This window comes from Cimex lectularius, unplaced genomic scaffold (genome assembly GCF_000648675.2).
Source record: "Cimex lectularius strain Harlan isolate CLEC.00 unplaced genomic scaffold, Clec_2.1 scaffold240, whole genome shotgun sequence".
Lineage (NCBI taxonomy): Eukaryota > Metazoa > Arthropoda > Insecta > Hemiptera > Cimicidae > Cimex > Cimex lectularius.
In genome coordinates this window covers 371,415-398,995 of record NW_019392905.1, presented here as the reverse complement: position 1 = coordinate 398,995, position 27,581 = coordinate 371,415, and the positions used below count along the sequence as shown (strand labels likewise).

Sequence of the window (27,581 nt, the reverse complement as noted above, 5' to 3'; positions counted from 1 at the left end):
AAAGTGCCTGTATTACATAATAATAATATTTGTGTACGTATAATTGAGTAGATTTAAGGCTCTTTAAAGATAATCGAAGGGATATTTTAACGATTTGTAAACGAGGGAAAAGAAAACGCTCATTTGTTTGAACGCTAATTGGTAAAGGATCAGATAAAAAAACCCCAAGATGTTGGTTTGCCGAGATAAAAAAATTACCTCTTCAAAAAGGAATTGTATTGCAACAATTATTAAAAGAAATACACCGGGGTTTTATTGAGGCAAAAGGAGACCGAAGGCGTTTTTCAAGAACTAGGCTCAGTTATAATTTATAAGGAGGGATTGCGGAGATGAAAAGCTAATAGGGTGGCTAGATTTTCCCTTCTTTTTCCTCCAATTCGGAAAATCTCTTCTTCATAATTGATCAGCACGATCCCAGACGGAGTTCTTTCACGTTTCACAGTATATATATGCCGGGCATAAATTTAGGCGTAAGTAAAACGCGTTTTTACTATCTGACAACGGAGAGGCCTTTTTTAGTCAAAGCACGCATGGAAAGTTGCCGATAAAATATGGCCGCAAGTTAACTTTAGACGGTTAAATACATTATATTATTATTAAATTTCTATCGATATTTTGATTTCTTTTTTTAAATTGCCTTCGATATATTTATATTTGAATGATGTGTTGAACCTAACTTATTATTATAATTTTACTTATATCTAACTCTTACAATCTAGAATTTTTTAACTAGTTAAAGCTATTTGCTGAGAGACTCAAAGTATGTGAATGGTTTCGAATTGAAACAAAATATCAACTCAAATGATTGACAGCAAAATTTAATAAATTTTAAACGGATGTTTCACTGGCATTTATTTGAAATAAAAAAAAAATCAATTCATGTCATACTTGATTGAATTTATTACAATATATATAACAATAGACTTTGGAATTCGTCCAATATTCGACTTCTAGAAAATCTTACAATCTTGTCCGTTTGGTTTTAATAAAAGTTTGTTGGACGTAACTTTTTGATTTATGATCTCGGCGTTAGGAAATTGAAAGATTTTAATTAAAATTTCCCATTTAGCCACATTTTACAGCTGACTTTTAACATACTTATATTACTTTCTGCAATTATAATTTCAACGTTCTTTAATACTTGTTCTGGTTTTTTCGACATTAAATAATATTATGTTTTAGATGTTTAAGGGAAATAAAAAATTTAATAGTGAAGTTAATAAAATATATAATTTGATTTATCCGTGTATGAATTAAGTAGTCATAATTTATCGTATTAATTTATATAATTTAATGTAAATATAACAAAAATTTAATGTCAGATGAAAATGATTAATGTAAAATAAAGGCCGTCACTATGTAATTTAATTGGCTTTACAAAAGTGGCATTTCATTGCATTTACCTTGAGATACATCTTATCTTATTTTTTGTTCTTTACATGAACATGAATTTTTGTATTATTTTACAATTTTATTATTTACTTATATCAAAGGAAATTGGTGGTTTTTAAAAAATATACAATGTGTGGAAAGATAAAAGTTTATTTTATAATTGTTAATTATTAGGTTAAAGTACAAACATGTTCAGCTCAGTTGCTGAAATAAGTTTAAAAAAGTGTTAATATATGTCTGTTGAGACTTTAAAAATGATTTTGTTATTGTTTAATTTTTGTTTTGTTATGGAAAAATTCTACATTTTGAGTCAGAGGTTAAAGCGTGTGTACAGGTCACCCTTAGGGCGAACCTTGTTAGTAGGTAAGTTTGAAGACTTGCCGGACAAGTAGGATCAAGGGAGCAGTTAGGACAATGGCCGCCGATCTCTCTCTGTGACCCTGGTTGCAGGCGTTTTCGGAGCAGCAGAACACCTTCGTCCCCCAGGACTCGCCTGTAAACAAATTTACAAGATAAATATCATGCAAGAAGACTGATTTCATACTACGGGAACCCCAAGTCAATATTGGCAAAACAGTCTTGCTATTCTTGGACTTACTTTAATCTTAAAACCGACCAAATTTTTTTCAAGAATAACATTAATTTACATACTTTCTTAAAAAACACAAAATTTGACTGTGGAAAATAATTAGGTAGATAAGATTTTTCTCGCCTTATTCCGTTTGTATATTTTTAAAATGATGATGGAAATTTCCCGTATGCCTCTCAAGCCTTTTGAATTTCCTAAGAGTTTCAACTCTATGTAGTACAATTTAGTGTCTAACTTGTACTTAATACGGACCTTAATCGTCCGATCTTTATAAAATTGCCTTTTTTATAAATTGGGCGAGTTCCTATTTTTTCAGCTGTTTTATTGTATTTGGTTCAAATCTCAGCGGATCTGTAGTCATTATATGTTGCCGTGACCAAGAAGAAGGAAAAGGTTTTTTAAGAATAACAAAGGAAAAATTATCAACGGGTATTATCTAGCAAAGGTATATGTAAAAATATAAATGACATATCAAAATTATTCGGTAAGACAATGTTAGAGCGATCATGTTGGTTTCAGTTGGAAATGCAATCGTATGTAGATTTTCTCATCTGTTCCATAATCCAATAATTCATGTCATCAAACAACGGATGTAGAAGAGAAATGACAAGCTTAATTATATCTGTGTTCGTTCTCACATTACTAATTAATACAACACTATCAATATTAACATTTTGATGAAGACATTGAATAAACTCGAAGCCATCTTCCGAGGGGAGAAAGATTGAGTGTGAAGAAAGAGAGAAAGAGAGAGTGAGAGAGAGAGAGAGAGGGAGTGAAGAAAGAGAGAAAGGGACAGAAGGAAAAAGAGAGTGAAGATAAAGAGATAGGGAAATGAGATGATAGAGAGGGAGAGGTAGAGAGAGTGAGAGTGTATGAGAAAGAAAGAGACTGAGAGTGAAGAAAGAGAGAGAGAGAGAGTGAGAGGGAGAGTGAAGAAAGAGAGACCGAGAGAGAAGGAGAGAGAGAGACTGAAGATAAAAAGATAGTGAAATGAGACGAAAGAGTGGGAGAGAGAGTGAGAGTGAAAGAGAAAGAGAGAGAGTGAAAATGAAGAAAGAGAGAAAGAGAGAGAGAGAAGGAGAGAGAGAGTGAAGATAAAAATATAGTGAAATGAGATGAAAGAGAGAGAGAGAGAGAGAGAGAGAGAGAGAGAGTGAGAGAGAGAGAAAAAGAGAAAGAGAGAAAGATATTCAGTAGACAGTTACCTAAAAGGTATAGAAAGAGATCAAAAGAAAGAAAAAAGAAAGAGAGAGATAAAGATATTACGTTCATAGTTACCTAGATAGATGTAGAAAGAGTGAAAAAGAGAGTGAGACAGAGTGAGGGGGGAGAGTTATCACAAGATATCACAATTACTTTGGTGGCATTTTAAGCAGTAAAGGAAAGATAAAAAATAGTTCAGCAAATTATTTATTACCCAGAATGATCAGACATGATCAAACTGTGTTGAAATAATTGGTCAATTTTTAAATTTTTCTGACTTTTTCATCTTTTTTTTTTAAATAGAAAGCTGATGGTTAATGTAGATATTTCATGTATTGTACTTCTAACGAGAAGAATAAACTGTATCAAAAATCATTGAATGATGATAGAAAAGAAAAAAAAGGAAGAAAAATGAAAGCAATGCTTCGTACAAATGATTGGCGATTTATGATGACAGATGGGCTGGTTTTCATGCAAATCTTGTAGTATTTTGCCATTATGACTGGATCGTTTCATCTTAATCGACTCATCCGTCATTTCTCGCCTAATAGTTTTCCCATATTTGCCAAAGATAAACAGGGCACCGCGTGGAACGCGAATCTAATTGTTTGCAGACCTTAATAAAAAATGGGTATAGAAATAAAAGGGAACAGAAGCCCCCTTATCTCCGGAAGGTGTGTGACAAGGGTGTTTCCTGTTGGCAAAATCCCACTACTGAAGAGATAAAAAACCACCCTTTTCAAACAATTTACAATCTCTTCTATTTGTTTTCGCTTAAATTTATCACAGCGATAAACTTCTCCTCGCATCTACCACAGCGCGCAATCTAATTTGTTCAAATTTAATTTGCCATATTTGGCCTACATGATGCCTCAGGCTGACCAATTTTCTTTCATAAAACGTACAAACTTTTAATTAAACCTAAAAACAATCGTTTTACATTTTTAGGCTATAAAGGCTACACTAATTAAAATAAAGGAAAATGTTCAATATTCATGATTTGAACGGTATTAATTAACGAATTAATTTTAGTTCTATAGAGTCAGTGTGCTTTGACTGTATTTATTCAACATTAATAATAAATCATACTAAATCATATGTGGTAATTAATTATTAATAAGAACATAGGAAAAGTATAAAAACGCCAGAAGGACGCTTGGAGATTACCAATATTCCGGCTACCTTATTATTATCATCATCATCATCATCATATACCTAACATAATAACTGACAAAATTGGGAAGTTTTATTGTATAAGTATACGTTTATTTAACATTTGTCTTTAAATAATAAGTTTATGTTTAGTGATAATTTAAAAAATATATTACATAATAAAAATTAAAGTTTATATTTATGCCAACATTTATAATATAGAATAACGATGTTAAAAATTCTACTTGTATTACAAACTCCTGTGAAACCCTGTGTATAAAACAAGGCAAATTAGATTCTTAAATACCTCCTGAACTCATGCTCCTCATGCTGTCTCATTAAAAAACTACACAACTATTTAGGGCAGACAGAACCAAAATAGGGTTCTGTGGCGTCTAAGGCATTACAAAAATTCAAATAAGAGGACCAGGCCCCTCGGACTTTTCAAGAGACCATGCCATAACTATCATGATCTCCAACGGAAAGTTGGTGTCTGATGTGGTAAAAAAAAAATATGGCAGTCCGCACTACCCCATGAGCAACCATACAAACCCTATAATTATAACAAAAAGACCAGCAAGGATAAAAAGTGAACCAATACAGCAGCTCTATTGAGTGATTGATGGAAAATGAACACATGGAAAATGACACAGTTAATATCGGAAAAATCAAGTATTATTTCTTGGTCCAATTTTTACAAAACAACAGAAAAAATACAATAATAATATTTGCACATTTTCATGTTTGTTGGTTTTGTATGTCTATAAATAATTTATAAATTGGAAAGAATTATTAGAGGATTTATAGGTAATTATTTCATATTTAAATTACGCTTAAAAAATATAATTTTGCCAATTTTTTCCGTTTTATAAGTAACATACTTTAGCAGCTTCTAAAGTAGACATTCTGAACCACTTTTGTGTAAATTCTGGTAGTATAGGACAAGTGGCTAAAAAATGAAATATTTCCTTCTTCATGCCCAGGTTACAAAGAGAGCTATTTATTTAGTGTTTGTTTTGACAGTTCAGTATATAAATAATTGTACGCAGCTGCTTGATGTAATTCAAGATTGCAACTTGAGCCTTTTCTTGTTTTGAATCATTATTTATTTCTTAGGTGGAGAAGAGATAATTTCGGTGTGACGAATATATGTTCTGTTCGCTCTTTAAAGTTTTACTGTTTTCTTTTATAATATACGTTATACATATTTTTATTAAAAAAACCTTTTACGGACAAGTTTTATAGTATATTTTCTGCTATTCAAGAAATATACCTTTTCTGCAGTGGACTGTTTTAAAATAAACATGTTTAAATTTTTTATGTTAGATCGACTTTTGAAAAACTTTGAATTTTAGATCTAACAGTTTATTTTTACGATCAGTCAAAAGCCTAATCGTAAAATTTGAATCTTTCGATTAGGCAATTTTACACTTATTAAACTATTCATGTTAATGATCATTATGGTCTTCCAATTTTATGTCAGACTGTGACAAAAAAAAATTGGTTTTTATAATGTCATGATTGTCAGGGAGGAAAGTGTTTTTTTTTGCCCCAAAATCAAATTTTTATTTTCTCGCCTCGATACTTTTCTTGTAAGAAGGTATGTAACCTAGTTATAAGATGTATAAATTTTTATTAATTAAAAACCAGTGTACGTAGGAAATTGTTGAAAATCATCAATTAGAGTTATTATTAAGAGTGTGTATTTAGTGCCGGGGATTAAGCGATAACGCAATCGCTTGGACCGAGTCAGAGGTCGCGGAGGAGAACAGTGCGGAAAACACCTACGAATGGGCAACTGATAGAGATTCTCCGGAAAACGGCTCGTCCGGATTTTTCTTCGTGGATATTTCCATCTTTGGAATTTCCACCGGGCGCCTTCCTCACCAGACCACGGCGACGAGCGAGGACAGTCCGTTCGTGGTTTTCTGAAAGGATATAGAGGCGGCCCCGATTCTCCGGAGATTTTCTCTTTTTTTTGGAGATGATTTCGGCAGGACTGGAACCCAGGAGGACTCTCCGGATGGTTGTGGCTGGATCAACGATTCCCAAGTAAAGATGTTGGTTTACGGACAAGACTGCATAAAGATGGAATTTTTGTTTGTTTTAATTTTAACTATTTACTATTGTTAATTTAGATGATTAAGTTTAAATTCTTTTAAGTTAGCCCAGATCTGGTTTATGGTTTAATTTTACTCTGTTTAGGAATAATAAATGCCCCCATTGTTAAGTGAATTCTCATTTTTATTTTTTTTCTCTCCCTCCTTATTAATCTACTTTTTTTTTTTGGCTTGATTATTTTGCATGGCCAGGTACCTCGTAATAATCATTTAAGCAGAGGGAACTCGAATGCGATAAGGAGAAGGTAAGGTTGCTGATCAGGACCCGCCGTGTTAGGCTGGCTTTATCCTGGCCCTAGACTAGTGGCCTTGCCTGGAGTGCCCCCCAATGGCGAGTGTCCGCCATTGAATAAAGTAAATCATTTATTTTTTTAATAGAAAATATTATACTACTTTCCTCTCATATATTGATTGATTTATTTGTTCATTTATTTTTATCAAATTTATTTAGAGTACAAACAAGAATATACTTTTTAGTTAAAGGAGTTCCCCATTACTCTGGAGGCATAAAATGGGGTGGCGGCCAACTCACCAATATTTCTTTGGTCTTTAATATTTTTTTATTTTATTTTGTTTTTATATTTTGTAAATTGTCCCTCCATTCTTACCCCCCACTCCCGACGAGCTACCGGGAAAAGTTTGCTCTGACCCGAAATAATTTTGGGTGTAACAAGACGTGTTTCGACATTTTGCTAATTTCCCTGTTGGGTCTGGTGCTTTTGTAAATAGATAGCCATAAAACAAATATCTTGGGTTTTTAAATTGAATTTTGTTAATTCAATTTCACAATTCAATGTATTGAATTGTTTTAATTCAATGATTAATATCATTGAATTAAAATATAAAAATTATATAACAATATTAGCTCGTTGATTGCAGTTGTTAATCTCATGAAGTAATAACTGACAGAAACTACAAATACTGTAATTTATAGTACACTTTCTGTAAATATGTACATATCTAGAATTTCGTTAGACACAAATGTATGATCTAAACTAATCGTCTCTGGCACGTCTGTTTCTCTAATCCTCTGACGGATGCTCTCATCCTGAAAATCCAACATAGCATATTCTTGGAAGGTATGAATGATGCAGGTTCCGGTACGTCTAAAACGTCGGGCACAACCTCCCTCGGCGATAATCCCCCAAGGCATACAATGCAGTAATCGCCTATGGAGACTCCTTTGTTAGCGTCGTCAACGTCTTGGAGAATTAATGGCGCACTAATGTTTCTAAGTTGGAAAAACGAAAACAAAATAGTATCGTAAATTAAGGCAATAGACCGGCTTGAAGTTTGTCATTGCCTAAACTTTTATAAAGTGGAATTAATAAAAATACTCACTTCTTTTCATTCCGAACAGCTTAAGATAAATACGTAGAGGAATATATAATTCGAATTAATTAATACTAACATCATGCATTATTAAAAATCGGGTTTAAGCTATTAGTAGCCGTTTTTCATATCAAATATACGTTTTGTGAAGATTTTTAGTATTAAAGCACAAACTTTTTTTGCACAGAATGAAAATGGTCCTGTGAAATCCGGAGCTTTAGATGATGATAATGATAATGATGATGATGATGGATACTATTGGGGTTTTTTATTCCCCAGGCACTGCAGCCATCTGGACTGGCTGATACATAAGACTGCACTTTCCTAGTTTCTTTGTTCAGCGCAATTGATGCGATCCTTCTTCAAAGAATACTAGATCGATGACTGTCGTTGGTGTAATTCCATTCCCTGGATTTTCTTTATATTTCAGGTTATGACTCCATTCACATTGAAGATGATATGAGTAGCTGTTTCTTCCTCCTCATTGCATAACCTACAAATGGGGCATTGTTGATGACTATGTTGTATAGATGTTTTGTTCGATGCCAATTACCGGTATATAATAATCAATCTTCTGATTTTAGTCCTCGCTAACTGAAGCACCGTCCGCACCGGCCTTGGCGAGGGTTGTTTTAGCATAAGCATACTGGGTATAGTACTTCCAGAGTTTATCCCCTTCTACTGTCGTTTTGGTTCTTTTCTGAGATAGAGTATTCTATGTAAGTTTTTGTGATCCCAAGATTAGGTTCAGGGCCTAAATATGATCTTGCTTCCTGTGGCCAATGTGTCTGTCTTTTCGTTCCCAAAAATTCCGTTGGGTCTTTGGTATGCTCGATGTCAGGGCGGTGTCCTCTCCCGGTTTTTGGTTGTATTCACCGACTAATTTTAATGTGAGATTTTACACTCTAATGTTTTGATAGCAGCTTGGCTATCCGATCTTTCAAAGATTGCTTTGAAAGAGTAACCTCTTTTAAGAATTTCACAAAGCACAGGTGTTGATGGCATGCATTTCAGCTTGAAAGAGCGAGGTACTTTCCTAATTTTTTACCGTAGAGTTTGGTTGGTCAAATTGGTGGCTTGCACAGTGTACGATACGGTTCATTCACTGATTTTTGAGCAATCCTTATACCATATAATTGTATATGATTTCCTTCTGATTCTTTTTCCTTTTCATAGGATGTTGAAAAACGTGTTTCCGGGATCATGTATTCAATCTCCGAGCTTTAGATGTGCTTCTAATATTTTATGAATTGCGAATCAATTTGAAGTTAGCCTATTATAGTCTGTGACAAAAACTACTTCCGTAATAAGACTAATCCGTACAGCAAAAAGGATCGGTGTAACAATTCTATGGCGCAAATTGGGCAGCAACGGGAAAACTGAGCTCGATCAAAAAATCATAAACTTTCCTGAAAACTTGTATTTTTTCTCCTTTTAGGTACACTTTCTTCCAAAACAATTTTTTTTTCAAACGATTTTTTTATTTATTTTGTAAAACCATAATAAATAAAAATTTGTGTGAGGTATGATTTTGAAAAAACATGTATGAAAGAGAATTTTTTTATGTATAAAAATATACAATTTTGTTTCACTTAGTTCCATTCCAAAATTAATGAATTGCACTTCTGGAAAACCAATAGCTACATATGAATTCGTTCTATATTAAGGAAAAGAAGATTTTTTATCCTATACCAAATTGTACCGAAAAATGACCCTCTCTTTGAACCACTAAACGGCTATGAAAAATTAATAAAATACGTAAAATTGTGAAAAGCTTGATGGTTAAACTGAAAGTGCAGATTACTTTACTTTGCAAAAAGGGTTCTACTATCATGTCATCTAATTGGTTTGAAAAATATTTAATAAATTATCGAATTTATGTTGCTCTGTCTTAATATATTTATACTTTACTTAAAAGCGTTTTCATGCCACCTTATGGTAATAGTTTTTTTTAAATTAAAAAAGATCTTGTTTTGTGTTTTTTTTTTATCATAGACGTGTGAATTTCAACGAAAGCAACATCGATTTTTTTCATAACAAACAGAATCAAGGCAATCTTGGGATCACCTACCTACTTGTTGAAGCCAATATTAGCATCAAGCGAAAAATGCCCTTAGAAATAATATCTTCAGGGCATAGAAGAATAAAGTTTCTTATTAAACGTAGAAATAATAGTAAAATGTTTTAGCGGTATTTTTTAAATCATATTTTTTAGAGTTTTTATCGCGTTTAAGTCATATCAGTGGTACTTTCTTGGTCAAAATTTAGCACATGATATTTCAGACGGTCTGGAAATTGAAAAGTGCTTGATTACCACGTTTTAATACAAACTAGTGGGAGTTGGTCTTTAGCCAAAAGCTTGTTTTCATTTCTCCCACACTCTATTTTAATAATTAACTTAAGAAAACAACATTCATTTACCCGTTAACCTCTTAAGTAGTGATTTATGCTGCCTGTATCGCTAATGGACGCCCTTTTTCTCCCGTTCTCCGGACTTAATCTCTGGCACCATTTAAACTTCGGTAATTGACGATACAACTCCAGACAATTGATTATTTCTATTATTATATTTGACAAGTGGAATTATGCCCTAATTCAAATTTATAACGTTAAGCCTATAATATGACAGCAGAGATTAATATTAATATTTTTATTTATCAAAACGTTATTAATATTTATCAAAATATGAATCTCAAAAAATAACACACTTTAGGCAAACAGTTCAACTTCGTAGAATATATGAGTTTGTTTTGTCTTACAAAAAAGTAAATAAATAAACAGTGTGTAGTATTTATGATCAAAATAAAGATCGAAATGTTGGCACCATGAAGAAAATGTTTTTTTCAACCTATATCACACAAGACCGCACCTCACGATCTCCAAATAATTAATAAACAATAATATTTGCTTTATAAAGACGGTTATTTTGATTAAAATTTTTTCTTCTAATGGATTTTGTGATTAAAGCACCTGCTTGCTTGTTTGAGTGAAATTTTTCACTTTAGTCGTAATTATTAAAACACTGTAAATTCTGCCAACGACTTAGAGGCGTTTATTTTTTCAACTTTTCACTCGTAACGAGCACTTACATTACAAACGCATTTTTAAATTAACTTCCTCCCTAGCCTGATACTAGTCCCTAGGATAATTCTCGATGAAAGAAGGATTGGTATGAGGAAATGGGGCTGGAAATATACCAATGCACGAGATACATTATCGTGGCGGAGACACGATGAGAAGGAGAGTTATGTCCTGATACAGGTTCGAGAAATGCGAGAATTATCAATACAACAAAATTTCTCCATTAAAAATGATATATCTCATGTGTTGTACTATTTCAAGTGATGCCGAATTAAATAACTTACTAAGTTGAGTTTGTAGTTCAAATAAACATCCAAATGAGAGTGTTTTTACTGCCACCGAAACGAGGCAGCATCAATTATAAAGCAATCACGTATTAGGAGTAAAGAGGTCACAGTTCAATTTTTGATGTAGTACATCAATTTTATTTGATGTTTTATGTTCACTGCTAGTGTAAACATTCTCAAAACGAACAAATAAATAATGAAAGTTTCTTGAAAACTCCCTTAAAAACCATTACGTAACTGAAAATAATAGCAGCCAAATTCTTAGCCTTGATTGAACACTTTTATCTTTCAAATCTCCCCTTCCCAGTGTGATTTATCACCGAACGATTCTTGCCTGCAGCATTTCAATCAAATAAATGATAGATACTATACTAGAAACACTTGAAAAGAAAACAGTAGTCTTATGTTTCTGGACAAGGAAAAAGCTGTTTTTCTGGCATGCTGACTTTTTACTCCTTCTCAGTAAAACAAAAAAGAAATCTCACATTTATTAACTAATATGTTCCAATCTTATCATACGAGCCGAACGTATACAGTTATTTTGAAAATTGTATTTTCGCCTTCTGGCGTACCAGAGGGAAGAGTGCTAGGCCCAGTTTTGTATCTGTATTAGACACTCGATCTGCCCTACCTGCAGAAATTCTCACAGCTTATTACATTACAGTTTTCAAAATCGTCATTATAGCAGAACGTGCTTAAAAGCATATTATCAATAAATGGAATAACACATAACGTATAATTTAGTGGTATGGAGATATCCACTATAGTTCAAGTGGTAGAGTAGCGGTGTAGCACGCCGAAGGTCGTGGGTTCGAATCCCGCTCGTGACACTGACTTTTTTATTTCAACTAAAAACCTTAATTAATTGAATTATATTAATTGGTCAAGCGGACCACGAAAATTAATGAATTTAATGAGTTAAAATGAAGTATACTTCACTAATGCTCTCCATGGCCATTTCATTTGTCGCCGAGAATCAAATAGATTACACGACATTTGAAAAATGGCAAAAAGGAGGGAAATTCCAAAGGTGGGATTGAGATGGGAAGTTAGTGCCCGAGCGGATCGAAGTCACGATAGCTCAAGTGGTAGAGTAGCGGCGTATCAAGCCGAAGATCGTGGGCTCGAATCCCGCTCGTGACACTGACTTTTTTTATCTCAACTAAAAACCTTAATTAATTGAATTATATTAATTGGTCAAGCGGACCACGAAAATTAGTGAACGTATGGAGAATGTTGATAGAATCAGCACTGGTCCAATTCAAATATCTACTAAATAGTTATTCAGATATCGTGAGATGCGGTCTGGTGTGATGTAAGTTTCAGAAAAACATTTTCTTTATCGTGCCAACGTTTCGATCTTTTATTGAGATCATCTTCAGGGCCTGGGATTTACAAACAATGTTTATATTTAACAAATACATTTAGGATGTAGAAAAGTGAATTTATACAATGCAATATATTTTCTATTCAAACACATTTTTCCATGCCATTTATTCAAGAACTATCACATAAATTAAACACATTTCTCTCGTCCGATAACTTCAAAATAGCTTTCAAAAATTATAAAACAATTCAAACACTTTTTTCCAAAATTAAAGTTACCACACAAATAACAAATCAATCTGACGTAATCTACAAGATCAACTGTTTAAACTGTCTGGCAACTTACATCGGTCTTACATCCCAATATCTGGACAAGAGAGTAAAGCAACATATCTATGATTGCAAAAAACTCAAGCACACGATATCTGAATAACTATCGATTAACGGTCACTAATCTCTACACATATCTACTAAATGTTTGAATGCCTGTCATACAACGCAGTTCTTCTTTTAAATAATTGTGTCAGATATATATCCTTGGCAAAATATGTTTCATAGCAAGTAGATTTTTTAGCTTTCTATAATTTAGAAATCTGCTCACTTAATGTAAAATTATTACTATTTAGACTTTAAATATTAAATTTGAATAGATTATATATAAACCTAAAAAGACTGTAATTTCTTATGCGTTTCATTGTTGCTGCAAGGTTATGAAATCATAATTTTAAGATACTGAATGAAAAATATATGACGCTCGTAAAATTTCATTTAAAAAAAAAGAAAAAAAGAAAAAAAAGAGGAGAAGTAGAAAAATACAAAAAATAAATGTAAGAGTAAACCCGAAACGAATAATCAAGAGGTTTCTTTTAATGAGGATGCTGTAAAAAAAAATATTTTAACATTTTCTTTGTATTTGTTTTCGGAAAGACGGGTTCGTCTAATTTGTCCTTATTGCTGGGTTTGTTAATTCTAGGGGACCAATTTGCGCTTTAACTTTTCAGAATTAGACACAGGGTGAATATCAAATGCTGAGTTGATGTAACAATGTTAAACTTTAACTTTTACTTAAGTGCACTATAGACTGGGAAGTTTTTTTACGGGAAAAAGTTTAAATTCGGATTTTTTAGTATTTTTTTTGTGTCTTTACAAAAAAAGTCACCTTCAAAACATTGGCCTAAAATTTCACAAAAAATTTTACGTTCATGTCAAATGGAGGGAAAATTTTCCATCGATGTTAATTTGCATTACGGTGAACACAAGTTCTTCACTGGAGATTATGATAATAACGTTTCGTTTTTGATTATGTTTTGCAATGAATTTAAATTTTTGAGGAAAAAATTAAACTTAAATGCTCACAGTTTGGTTTCCAATAGGAATAGATAAAAAATACATTGAAATTTTTATAATTGTTAATATAGGTCGGACAGAACCAAGATGGAATAAATAATGGTAAATAATATTGCATTCTAATCAATTGATAAATAATTTTTATTATTCAAAGTTGTATTTTTTGAGGATTAATCATCAAAAGTGCGGCTGATTCTTGCTTGTAAAGATCTTCCTCAGGGCAAAGGTTCGTGTGAAATATCCAGTTATACGCCTCGTAAAATTCTTGCTATGAAGTAGATTGTAAATAAGGGATTCATGACACCTCCGGCTAGAATATGGAAGGTGAAGAGGCTTTCCCTTTTATTTTCTTTCTTCACTTCAACTCATTTTATCACCGCGTGCAAACACTATCAGTGGGAATTGCGGGCTGGAAAGGAAAGAAGTTTATGACACGTGATTTTCACTTTCAAATTATGAGAGGAGTTACTTCATGCGAATACGTTGTTTTGTTCCGGCGCCGTTTTCTTTTTCCGGTACATTCAGATTTACAATTTTAAAAAATCAATTGCACCGTTATAATCATCAAATCAACATAAAATTACACTGTTCTGCTTTTCTGCGTTTGCGATTTATTAAACGTGAAGCTTGGCAGTTCAAGATAGGGGGATAAGGGAATTATGAAATTGTGAGTGATAAAACCAAATAAAATTATCAAAGGATAAAAGAAATAACAATTTTGATTGATAACGTACGGAAAAATATTTCGTAATAAGAACTAGCCTGTTCCTGTTTAAATATTTTATCTTTGACTTCTAATGATGCTTCGTACTAAATACGATAACAATTAGAAGTTAAGTGCACGTTTGCAGTTTTAAAGTTTTATCTGGGCCTCAGATGGGTGGGAACAGAAAGTACAATACTATACACTTTTACAAATACTGCATGAAAACATTTTCAAGTAGTTTGATAAAAAGAAATCAATTTTTAAGCATCATTTTTATTTTATTTTTTAAACATTTTAAACATGTAATGTAATAAACTGGAAGTCACTACTGTTATCAATGATAAATGTACGAGCTTTGAAAATATTTTCGTGTATAATTAATTAGTATTCATTTGCAGTAAACTCGTTGTGATGTAACATATTTTGTATTCCTAACTATAATAAATTTAAGTTTAAATTCACGTAGAAATTCAGAAAATTTCAGTATTATATTTCCTTTTATCTCTAATTAGTGCGATTAATTTGATGGTCACATTTTATCACACTTGTTAGCCATTTTTTTACATGACAAGTGAATTTACACAGCTAAAAGGATGAGGCTTATTCGCATGAGTGCACCGGAATTTTCACCAACGGAAATTGCCTGGACCTGATAACTTCCTGGCCGTCCCCCTGAGCTTGCCCTCTGGCTCCTACACAACTTTTCCCTTAGGGACGTAACTTTTATCGAAATATAAAACACAAAAGCTATGCCAACGTTAGTATCCGATCATCCTTGCAAGCGTGGGCGTCTGAGCTTTAGCTAAAAAATACTAATCTGTTATTTTCGTTTTCTCAGAGAAATCAACATAAACATGCAAACTTTTCGTTCAGATATTTGCAGAGAATTGCATTTTTTTCGAGAACTTGAAAACATTCAAACTGTCATTTTGGCAAATCTGATTTGGTCGTTCTTCAATTGTCAGCCAAGGATAATTTTTAATTTGATAATTAGATTTAAAAAATGCTTTAAATTTCTCGATTCTGGTAACATTATATCGATTTAATATACCAAAGTAATGTTTTAACAGAGATAATTTATTAAATTTCAAGATTTGTTTTGTTTCATATATATCCCGAGCCAGCCGATAAAGAGAGAAAAAGGGATAGGTCAAACTAAACAAAAAATTGATTAAAAAACCGAACATTTTTAGTGATAATTAAGAAATGTGTTGATTTTTCTCATCAACTACGTTCATATAAAAATTAAACGGTTATAAAAATTAGTTGTTATTTGTATAAGTTAGTAATAAGAGTAGGCTAAACCAGCAATACATTGTTGTCTATTCGGTAGGGTAGAACTATACCGCACCACCGTTCAGTTTATTAATGTTAATATACAAATGTATAGTTACTGTATCCGCTTTATACATTTGGCTAATTATTAATTAATTATAACTTTTTTTTTATTCTGCTAATATTAAACACATTTTGAAGCAAATAAATGTATATGGTCGCCTTTCATGCTTCTCCACAAGTGGTTTCGTTTTCCCTTCCTGAAGTGAGTGTATTTATTGGCGACAATGTGTGAGTGTATGGGTGGGTAGTGGTCGGAATATCGAGTACCACAGACCCACCAAACTAGGATATACATCTCTTTGTGTGTTTTGGGTAGAATGAATGTATTTATTGGCAAGATAGTGAGTGTGTATGGTGGGTTATGCAGGAATATCGAGTACTCCACAGACCCACCGATTTAGGTTAGTATTAGGCTATATATTTTAGAGTGTATGGGCGGAGGCACTGCTGTTATATTAAATGCGCCAGTGGCTCCGAATTTTTTATTTGTAAATACAGAATGATTGGTTACTGTATTTGTGTATAGTGAATGTATTTATTAGTGCGATAGTAGTGTATGCATGGGTGGGTCTATGGTGGAATATCAAGTACCCCATAAACCCACCAACCTAGGTTAATATTTTAGATTAATTGTAATTTTAACTGTACATAATGTATGGATGTATTAATTAAACGAGGACGGGTCTTCAGAGGAATATTGAGTACTCTGAAACCCGCATTAAGGCTAGGCTAGTATTGAATGTTAGTGAATGAGATAGTTTTAGAGCCAATTTCACCACGTGTGGGAGGGCTAAAATGTAAAAATATCGTCCCAGAACACAACCAGAAAGAACTCCAGACTACAGACAAGCTAACTTTAAAAAAAAATTAAGTAAATAAATAAAAATAAAAACGAGAGGCGGAAGAAATGTTAGGTGCCGGCAATAGCCCAGGCAGCTAGCCGGCCGGGGGAAAAAAATTAAACACATTTATTCTATGAATATATTCAACATTATATATATATATATATATATATATAAATGTGTGTGTGTGTGTGTATAAAATAAGTCTCAATAATGTATAATAATTTGTATCATAACAATCATGCACAACTAAATGTACATTCGATTATTTTTTGCTTATTTACATGTTATAAAAAACAATCTAAAGACGTGAGAACCATCCCACAGGGCCGGCACTTATCAGGCAGTGAAAGAAACATAGTAAATTCTATAGACCGCGGCGACGCCGAAGGAAAACGCATGGCCGATGCATTGAGGCAAAGCCAAGAAAGAAAAAAAAAACATTTCCCAAGTCACAAACTTAAGTTATTTTTAAAAGTCCTGCATTTAAGGCTTTATCGCAAGTATGAAGCGGGTATTTGAGATACCTATATGTATTCTGGAATGGAGAAGCATCCAACCTATATGTATGGTTACTCAAGAAGCATTATTTAGCTTTTAAATATTATTTTATGGAAGTCTCGATGGTAATGTCCATATTTTTGTTTGATTCATTTATTATGAAAAAGTGCTTCATTCAATTAAACAAGTTGAACATTTTAGTATTCTTAAAGAACTGGATGTGTACAATTGTGATATCACGTTCATTAAGAATTTTATTTGAATCATCATGCTGATGTTTTGATAGTTGGCCAGATATCAGAATAGGTGTCAATTACGAAAGGTGTCAAGGTTGTATTCTCTCATTTAACCTTTTTAATATTTGTTCAGAACTTATGTTCTGGAATGCTTTGAAGCAAAGTGAATTTGAGTTCTAATTAGCCTAGGAACATTGACTCATGCTTGCAGTAATCTGGCAGATCTGTAAGGATTATTGGATGTTTGCTACAAAAAGCGTGAGATTGCAACTTAACGTAAATAAGAAAAATGGATTGTTAACAATAAAAAACAAAATGATTCAATAATATAATTGCGTTTGTATCATTTTATAAATATTTGGAAAACTAAAGATAAATATGAACCTTTATTTGAATTCCGCTGTAGCTTTAAACAAGACAGAATCTCCATGCAGAAAATGTAGAAAGACTTGACAAACTGGGATTTAACTACCTGACATCACACTCAAATACTGTGGTGCTATGTATTCTTACTTTCCTATGGTTTGAAACACCCACATACCTAATATAAACGTAACCCATGAATAATAAGTTAGACATCTTTAAAACTGTAAAGAGAAAAAATTGCAATATTTCGGCATATTTGAGCGCACAGCTTCTCTGTTTAGAATAATGAAAAAAAACTAGTTTAGGCTACTGATCACCAACATTTTCCAGGACAAAGTACATGTGGAACATTTTATATCTTTCTGATATTTATTATTACTGTGACCATATAAAATTTTCTTGCTTGGTTAGTATACATTTATTAATTTTTTAATTGAAATATACTCACATTATGATTATTATTTTGAGATTAGAAGCATTTAATTTAGTTTTATGTTAAAATATCAATTTGTGATAAAGCGTTTAGATATTATGTAGTATTCACTAATTTTCGTGGTCCGCTTGACCAATTAATATCTTTCAATTAATTAAGGTTTTTAGTTGAGATAAAAAAGTCAGTGTCACGAGCTGGATTCGAACCCACGACCTTCGGCTAGATACGCCGCTACTCTAACACTTGAGCTATCGTGACCTCGATCCACTCGGACGCCAACTTCCCATCTCAACCGCACCTTTAGAATTTTCCCTCCTTTTTGCCATTTTTCATTTGTCCGGATCGAAGTCACGATAGTGGTAGAGTAGCGGCGTATTTAGCGGCAGTTTGTGGGTTCGAATCTCGTTCTTGACACTCACTTTTTTATCTCACCTAAAAACATTAATTAATTGAAATTATGTAGAATGATTAAAATCCAGCGCCTGATTTAGAAAAAAGTACGATATAGAGCCATTCAAATGGTATGTATCATTGGGAATTTTGGTTGATTATGACGACAAATCATTTTTATTTTTTTACAACTCGTCTATGAACTATCACACAACATCAACATTATTAAGAGTATTTATCTTTATGTTCTTCCTTTTCCACATTATCGTTTTACGGTATCATAGCCAGTAAAAAAGGAACGGTTAGCCCTTAGTTTACATTTACCGAGACAGCGTGAAATCGGAATCCAATCGTTTAAAATCGCTGGTCATAAATTCGTTGCAGGATCTTGCCTTCTTTTCGTTTCAATATCTACCAGCCATTTAGACTTTACGAATGTGGATTTAAGGTTCCTTCGAACAAATCACTAGGTGCGGTTATTTTTAAAAACTTCCAATCTCTAGTTTTGAACATTGAATTTATCATTCATTCATTTAAAAATTAACTTTTTTGAAATGGCAATTAACATTTTTTATTTTCAGATTCATCAAGTTCATGCGATTGTATAAAGATTTTAGCAAAATCCTTTCGAAAATCGGTTAATAAAAAAGTTAGATTTTGCACAAATAACATTCAATCAGTTATTTAAAAAAATTTCTCTTGTTTTTAAGTTCAATGAACTTCTCAGCTTTGCTATTTGGTTTTCACTTCTGTCTTTTGGACAAAAATCTTTAGCGTTTCGTAAAAAATAAAAACCATAAATTTTTTATGCCTTTTACATTTTTTAACAAACCTAGAGGAAAGCACATTTCATACAACATACATTTGCTCAAAACTATATCCTTAAACTATTCTAATATCAATGAAGGATTGGTGTATAAAGCGATCAAGTTATTGCATCACATATGAACACAGAAACTTCGAAAAATTACTGTATATAAAGCGTATCTCTCTACCAGGTATCTAAATTTACCTTTATTGCCTACATTGCTTTTAAATTTTAAACTAAATGTTTATTATATTGTGTTAAACCGAAGAGAAAAGTTAAACTATAACGTATTTATTAATTAAAGACAATGTGAAAGATTTTGCAGTGTCTGGCTAGGGCGCTATTTTTACAATATCTAATGTTTTGTAAATCGATTTTCAAAAAGTTTTTGTCATTTTTTATGAAATTGACCTTCATGAATCTGCTAATGAAAATGAAGACCAACATTTTGAAAAAAAATATGTTAACTATGTGAATAAATATTGAAATGATTTAAAAGAAACCGTAATATAAATTATCTCTATATTTAAAATTAGGCCTTAAAGCAGTAAGGAATTAATAGAAAAATAGTCCTTAAAAACAATTACATTTTTTTTCTTTGTTGAGTAGTTACAAAATCCGAGAAGAGATTCTTGTGTAGGATGGAATAAATCAGAATGAGCCTATCATTTATGACAAAATAAAGAGCAATTCAAAGATACAATCGCCTGAAAAACATTTCCGTTAATGGTACCATGATACTATAAAGATAAGACACATCAAGAATCTTGCATAATCGTCGAGGTTCGATAGCCTGGACCGTGGCCAAACATCAGGCCATCCGTTAGCCCCATTAACCCTATCTTTCAACTGCAGCTCCACCCACTGCATAATTGATTCAAACGAGATTTGTGCTCAGCCGGCGAAAAACAGAGCGTGGTTTTCAATTGATCAAAAAAACAAAAAATGACAACTTATGGCGGCACTTAATGAAAAAATTGAAACGTAAATTGGCTAACTTGGCCGAACGTTTGTGTGTACAAGTGTGTCATTCCGCTGGACGATAAATTTATTACAAATAAAAACAATTATGAATATTAAATAAATTTATCTTTTGATTTTTATAAAATTTCATTATCTCCTTTTTTATGACTTAAATACAGTGGTAAAATTTAGAAAAGGTTTCTTTCTTTTATTTATTAAAACATTTTCTTATAAAAATGAACATTATACAAGCGATATAAAATGAAATTAATTTTTCATGCGGTATATACAATTTAAAAAATTGATGTAACTGCAATTTAAAAGAATTTTTGAGTACATCATTTGTGCTTTGTACGCCAGGAAAATTAATTCAAAGTAATTTTTTTTAAATTAAACCTCAAATTGTTATTTATCCGGATGAAAAGGTCAACTTTCATTTGATCCTTGTATTTGAATTCGGAATTATGCAAGAAACGCCTTTGCTCGCTTATGAGATGGAAATATTGCTATTTTGTCATGAAGCAGTCAGCACCCTTTCGATTTTTTTGTTTGCTACACATCAAGAACACTCCCATCATACTTTTTATATGCCAATGCGGAGCTGATGTTATTTATGAACAACTGTAGAGACTTTAGGATCCAAACGTGTTATATAAGAAATTTGATCGATAACATATTATGCGGGCTCAGCTCCGAGTAATGTTTTTTTGATTGCGTAACAAGGGTTCTTAACGTTATTAGCCAATGGAATATTTACTTACAACAAAAAGATACATAGGTCCGCAAATTCTGCTGAAAACATTTTGCTGAGTTACTTTAACTACGATGAAAAAACAACACTAACTTTCAACATAACTTCTGAAAGGCCACATGTTAAGCGCGTTATACGCCATCACAAACCTGAAAAATGTCAGCTTACTTTCTACAGGCTGTAACCTAATCCCTTCTAGAACGGCCTGTTTTAAAATGTATCCTTTCAATCCTCAAATTGTAAAAATGTTTTCCCAGACCATCAGTTCGGTTTTCGCAGCTCTCACTCAGCCGTCTAGTTATGCCACTTTATTATGAATCTTATTAACTAACTCACTTAAGTGTAGCAGTATTTTTTTGCCACCTTACTCGATGTGGCCTAGGCTTTCGATCGCGTTTGGCACTCTTCCTGTTTTTGCTCTACCTACTTCGCCCTACCTGCTCTCTTTTGCTACTACGTCACTGAAGTCATCGAAAGGTCGGCGTCTTCCACTAATCTTTTCTCTACTTTCTCCTTGCTGGTGCTTTTCAGAGTAGTGCGCTAAGTCCCACGTTCTACCATGGGTATACATGTATACATTCTATTCCTTCCTGATCTTTGCTGGCGATGCGCAATCTCAAGCAACTCTGATTTTTTTGTCAATTGGAAATCCTCAGCAGTACCTTACACGACTTGTATGTGAAAATAAAATAAAATGTAACACAGAAAATTGCACCCAAAACCACCAATCCAGTTGACATTAATAATATACTCTTTGCAACTGTGTTAAAGGTACAGAGGACTGTGCATCAACAGACGTCTGATGTGGAGTCCCCACAGACGACTACTACGTCAAGACATTATTGCACAATAGCTCTTTCACCTATTAACACACGCTTTATCTTACCTCTCACAAATAATAGGTTACTTCATGATACCTCGTTGACTAGAAGTGTAAAGTTCCCTACAAATGATGCTTTAAACACATATATTTAATTTCTCAAAGATCTCATCATCAGTCTAATGTTAAAGTTTTATTGTTAAAAAATTGATTTTTTGGTAACAAGTGTTGAAACAATTGTCATTAAGATTTAGAAACTTTTATTTAAAAATAATGAAAGTAGACAGGAACTTGGGGAATTCAATCTCCCAACTGATTTTGTATGTTGTTTGCACAAGGTTACAGTGTTATATCAGATCAATCTCATAAATTTTTAATTCTTTTTTCATTCATATAATCAGATTTACAGACGAAATAATATTTTATGTAATATTTTAAAAAATATTTTATATAACACGAAAGTGAAATATCGAATACAATAGAGAATCAGACTTTGGCCATTAAGGACTTTTATTCCGATTTGGCTTGTCGGATAAACTTCTGAAGCAGTGACATATGCTAATTTGACACCCTGTACTTTTATTTCTTTTTAAATAAGCAAAAATTGTAGTGGTGTACTGCCAAGGGTGGTTTTTCCACTCATGGTTTTAATCGAATATATTTTTTTTCACTCTCACTTGTTAGTTAGTTGAAAGTGATTGCGTACTGAAAAAAGTCCATTTCTTAACAATGAAATATTGGTTTATTTGGCTGAAATATATTTTTCATCAGAAATTAAATTCCTTTTATTATTATAACATTTTATGCTGAACTATTTTGAAGCAACAAATCCTTCTTCGAGTGACAATGGCCTCTTTTTAAATTATGAAACCTTCTGTTTATAAATTCACTTAAATAACTTGTAAACAAATATTGTAATGTAACAATTATTTTTTATTATTCAATAAACTCTAACTATAACTACAGATTACAGGTTAAAAAACTTTCGTATACTAGAAAATCTTAAATAAATTAAAACGTAGACCATAGAGAAAAACGACTCAAAGAATTATTTGAATCAATTTGACAACTGTAAAAGTCACTGAGCACATATACAAGTCACAACAACGTATATTACATAAACAATGTAACCGCACACTAACCATTGAAAAGGTAAACAAAGTATTACTTACGTTTCTCAGAGCACTCGTTTGCGCATTCTCTGACAATGCTGCCCTCGGTGACGAATTTCTAAAAACACAAGAAAGAAAGATAATAAATAAAATAAAATGGAATGTCCTAAGGCTGAAAGTTTGATATGATAACAAGAATACGTTAATTTATTACTGTCGCATTAAAACCAAGTTCATAATAAACTGCTGCTAAAATTTCTTCACATTTACATACTTTCTAGTAGTGATTATTAAGAAATCGTGAGATGCGGTCTGGTGTGATGTAGGTTTCAGAAAAACATTTTCTTTATCGTGCCAACGTTTCGATCTTTATTGAGATCATCTTCAGGGCTTGGGATTTACAAACATTGTTTAAATTTAACAAATACATGTAGGATGTGGGAAAAAGTGAATTTATACAATGCAAAAAATATTTTTTTTATATTCAATCAAAGAATTTTTACTCACTCAAAGCGTTTGTTTTCTGTGTAATTGTGCGATTCTTGCGAGTCGTGTTGAGAGTGCCAGTGAGATTTTGCTGTTTTATGTTTATATACGTTGGATTTTGAAGGGGTGAGGAAGAAAATCGGTATAGGAAGACAGTTTTGTACAAGGAGTCGGCTTCTTTGAGGTGAAAAGAACCGACGATGGGAAAAACGTTAGTAATGGTTCGGCCAGAGTATCTTTTGAGGATTATAAAGACGGGGATAAATAGAAAAAGGAAATCTAAATTGTTGAAAAATTAGTCTATGTAAAAATGTTTGATGTGTGGAATGCCATAAATGTTTTATATGTTATAATATGTTACACAATATGTTACGCAGAAAATTGAGTATGTAGAAATACTTTGATTGAATATATAAAAAAAAATTTGCATTGTAAAATTCACTTTTGTCCACATCCTACATGTATTTGTTAAATTTAAACAATGTTCGTAAATCCCAGGCCCTGAAGATGGTCTCAATAAAGATCGAAACGTTAGCACGATAAAGAAAATGTTTTTCTGAAACCTACATCACACAGACCGCATCTCACGATTTCTTAGTAATCATCGACTAACGGTCACTAATGACCACACACTTTCTACTAGTTTTTAGTTTAGGTAATTATAAGGTTTAAAGCATAAGAATTGTAACAGAACAGGAAAAAAAAATGTTTACACCTTTTTCCTATACGACCTGTGACAATTGAGCAGTTAAAGTTGAATGAATTTCCACTGATTGAGAACAGCAGGTTAGACAGTTATGTTTTATACAAAACTCGTATGGGCTCCTCTTGTTTCAGTATGATTGGCTTAAGCCAATGGGGATACCGCACCTGCATAACAGAGCGTGTTAAATTGTATATAGGCTACGTGCCAATCTAATCCGATAATTACAAATAATTTGACGTTGAATACTTAAAGTCGGGCGGATAACGGTTGTTCAGTTGATAAGGCTAGCAATGCGATTTACATTTGGGACGTTTGTCTTTCCTTTTAGTAATGCAGACGCCAATATTCCTAATTAATTTTAAAAAATCATCAAATTTATTCGCTATCAAGTGTTCATCAATGCCTCTTTACAAATACATGTTAAACTTAATATGCAATATATAAACTGTCTTTTTATTAACGATTTTTCAAAATTTTACATCAAATCCATAATTTCTTGAAGTAAAATCGAGAAACAATGGGAGAGTGAGTGAAAGAGAGTGTATGAAAGGGAAATTCTGATGAAATCCCTAAAATAATCTGTCGACAGTTTGAATAAAACATATTATAAAAACATTATTCATATGCTATCAAAATTATAACACAGCCTGCTGTAATGCGATTGATTGAATTATTACAATTTCAATTAAAAAGATTATATATACTTAACATAATTGTATTTTCACTAAATATGTAAACTTAGAAGTACATCGATACGAGAAAAGGTTTTCAATTATATGCGCTCTTTTGAAATGGGTAATTATTAAATTGAATTTTACCTACACTTTTACATGTGCATTCAACCAGATTGTTTCATAGCTAAATTTATTTTCTACTTTTGTTGTTTTTTAGATATCTATCAGCCTTGATTAATTAAAAAAGATTATCAAAATATATATGTTGCAGTTAGAATACAAATTACAATGATTAATTATTTTTAGGTCAAGTGGTTGAAGTGAAAAATTAATATCACGAACGGGGCTCGAACCCACGACCTCAATATGCCGCTGATCTAACTACTTAAGCTATCGTTTCTTCGATCCTTCGAAACACCAGCTCACCGTCTGAACCTACAATTTTTTCAAATTTCTCTCTTTGAAGTATCCAGGGACTTTTTTTTTGGGACTGTTTTCGATGATATACTAGACTTCTGAAGGATGACCAGCTTGTGAGGGATGTGGTTGTACTACTTTCTCTATGGTTTCTAATTAGTAATAGTATGTCCGGGAATTTTTGAACGATAGAACAAGACAAATGTTGATCACATTTATAATTTATGAATTGAGTGGCTTTATGATGACGCGACTTATTATATACATATATTTACTATTATACAGGGTGAATTGCTACTCGTGCTACAAACTTCTCCAGTAGATTCTTCACCCTAAAATGAACAAAAAAGTTCATATTGTCCATGGTCCGATTCTCANAGAATCGGACCATGGACAATATGAACTTTTTTGTTCATTTTAGGGTGAAGAATCTACTGGAGAAGTTTGTAGCACGAGTAGCAATTCACCCTGTATATATTTAATAACTGAAAGAAAATGCATCGAGTTATATCGTAGAACACTGGAAATTGCCGGATTTACGGTTGCTGATTAGAAATGAATAGGTCATTTAGAACAATATATATACGAAAAAACATTCAATGGTGTGCAAATCAAATGATGTTTCATTTCTATTGAAACGTCTGTTGACATTTTGATTAAGTTGAATTTAACACGACATTAGGAAGGTAGTGTTTTGGGAATTGGTTTTTTTTTTAATTTCTGACATACGTTTACGTCTCGTTTGTTCGCTTTTTCCTTTCATTTGTTATGCAGGTTCGTTTGTAAAAGATTTTAACAAGAAAGCAGAGGTATCACGTTGAGTAAACCATCTCTAACCACCCTGTCTGACCCAACGCACCAGCGAAAAAAGACGGACCCAAACGAGCTTAACATCGATATATCTTAGTTTATTGAAATATTCCTGGTGTTACGATTCATGACAACAATATAGCAATTAATATTTTTATCTCTATGTTTTTAGAAATATTTTCAACAATGATCATACTCTAGAGTATACTTAAAAAGTTACGCTTTACTAAACACGTTCTGTCTGGTGAGCTTTACGCCACCTGCCCAATTTTATCGTTAAACAATTAATTACACGCACGGTTTTGAGAGTAATTATTACGGGTGAGCAATTCACATATTATTTAGGAATAAGTTTAAGTCTCGTATCTCTGAAATTTTCCTCTTTATTGTTATACAATTAAACAAGTGCAGACGCTACAAAGATGTGATTTCATTATTACATTTTATAATTTTCTCAGTCTCATATCTGTACAAAATCAATGAGATTGCGAGTAGTTAATTTATTCAAATTTTCCCACGGAAACAGGACCCTACGAAGGTTTATTACTTCCGACGTAAAACTTGGTAAATATGACCTACATTCAATCTTGCCATTTTTCAGACGTTGTTCATGGAGGGTTCAACATTTTACTTTATTGCACATTTGTTTAGTGGTCATAACTGACCATATTACTTTTTCCAATTAATTATTCTTCCAAAAATCTTAGTTAATAAGTACATTACAATTAATTAAGGTTTTTAGTTGAGATGAAAAAAAAGTTAATGGCACGAGCGGGGTTCGAACCCACGATCTTCGGCTAGATACGCCGCTGCTCTACCACTTGAGCTATCGTGACTTTGATCCACTCGGATACCACCTCTCCATCTCAACCTATATCCGTTCGAATTTTTCCTTATGAGTTTTCCCTCCTTTTTCAAATGGTGGGGTTGAGGTAGGAAGTTGATGTCCAAGTAAATCGAGGTCACGATAGCTCAAGTGGTAGAGCAGCGGCGTATCTAGCCGAAGATAGTGGGTTCGAATCCCGCTCGTGCCATTAACTTTTTTCATCTCAATTAAAAACCTTAATTAATTGTAATGTATTAATTGGTCAAGCGGACCACGAAATTAGTGAAGTTAAAAAGTAAAATTAATTCAAATTTTACTTTATTATTAAAAGCTCACACTCACTAACTTTTTCTCTTTTCCAACCTTTCTCATTCTCTCTGTCTCTCTCGCTCTCTAGCAATTTCACAATTTTTACATTGTTGAAAAATAGATTTTTTTTAGAACAAGTATATAGACAATTACAACCATCTAGATAAAATTGCTAATTTCTGTTTTTTATCGTATTAATATTTGCACATTATAGATTAAGTAATTTGGACCTAGGTATTTGCATTCGTGATATTT

The 27,581-nt window shown here is 32.5% G+C and overlaps 1 protein-coding gene across 1 annotated transcript in view; it reads right to left on the bottom strand.

Moving 5' to 3' along the window:
- Nucleotides 1-1,488: 1,488 nt before the first annotated feature.
- LOC106662624 overlaps nt 1,489-27,581 on the bottom strand; it is a 180,004-nt gene continuing 153,911 nt past the window's right edge. Inside the window, exons 3-4 of the mRNA XM_014386840.2 lie at nt 23,159-23,216; nt 1,489-1,885 (exon numbers count right to left, since the gene is read on the bottom strand). Coding sequence (XP_014242326.1) covers nt 1,749-1,885; nt 23,159-23,216 — 195 coding nt within the window. The 3' untranslated portion in view covers nt 1,489-1,748. The remainder of the gene's footprint in view (nt 1,886-23,158; nt 23,217-27,581) is intronic.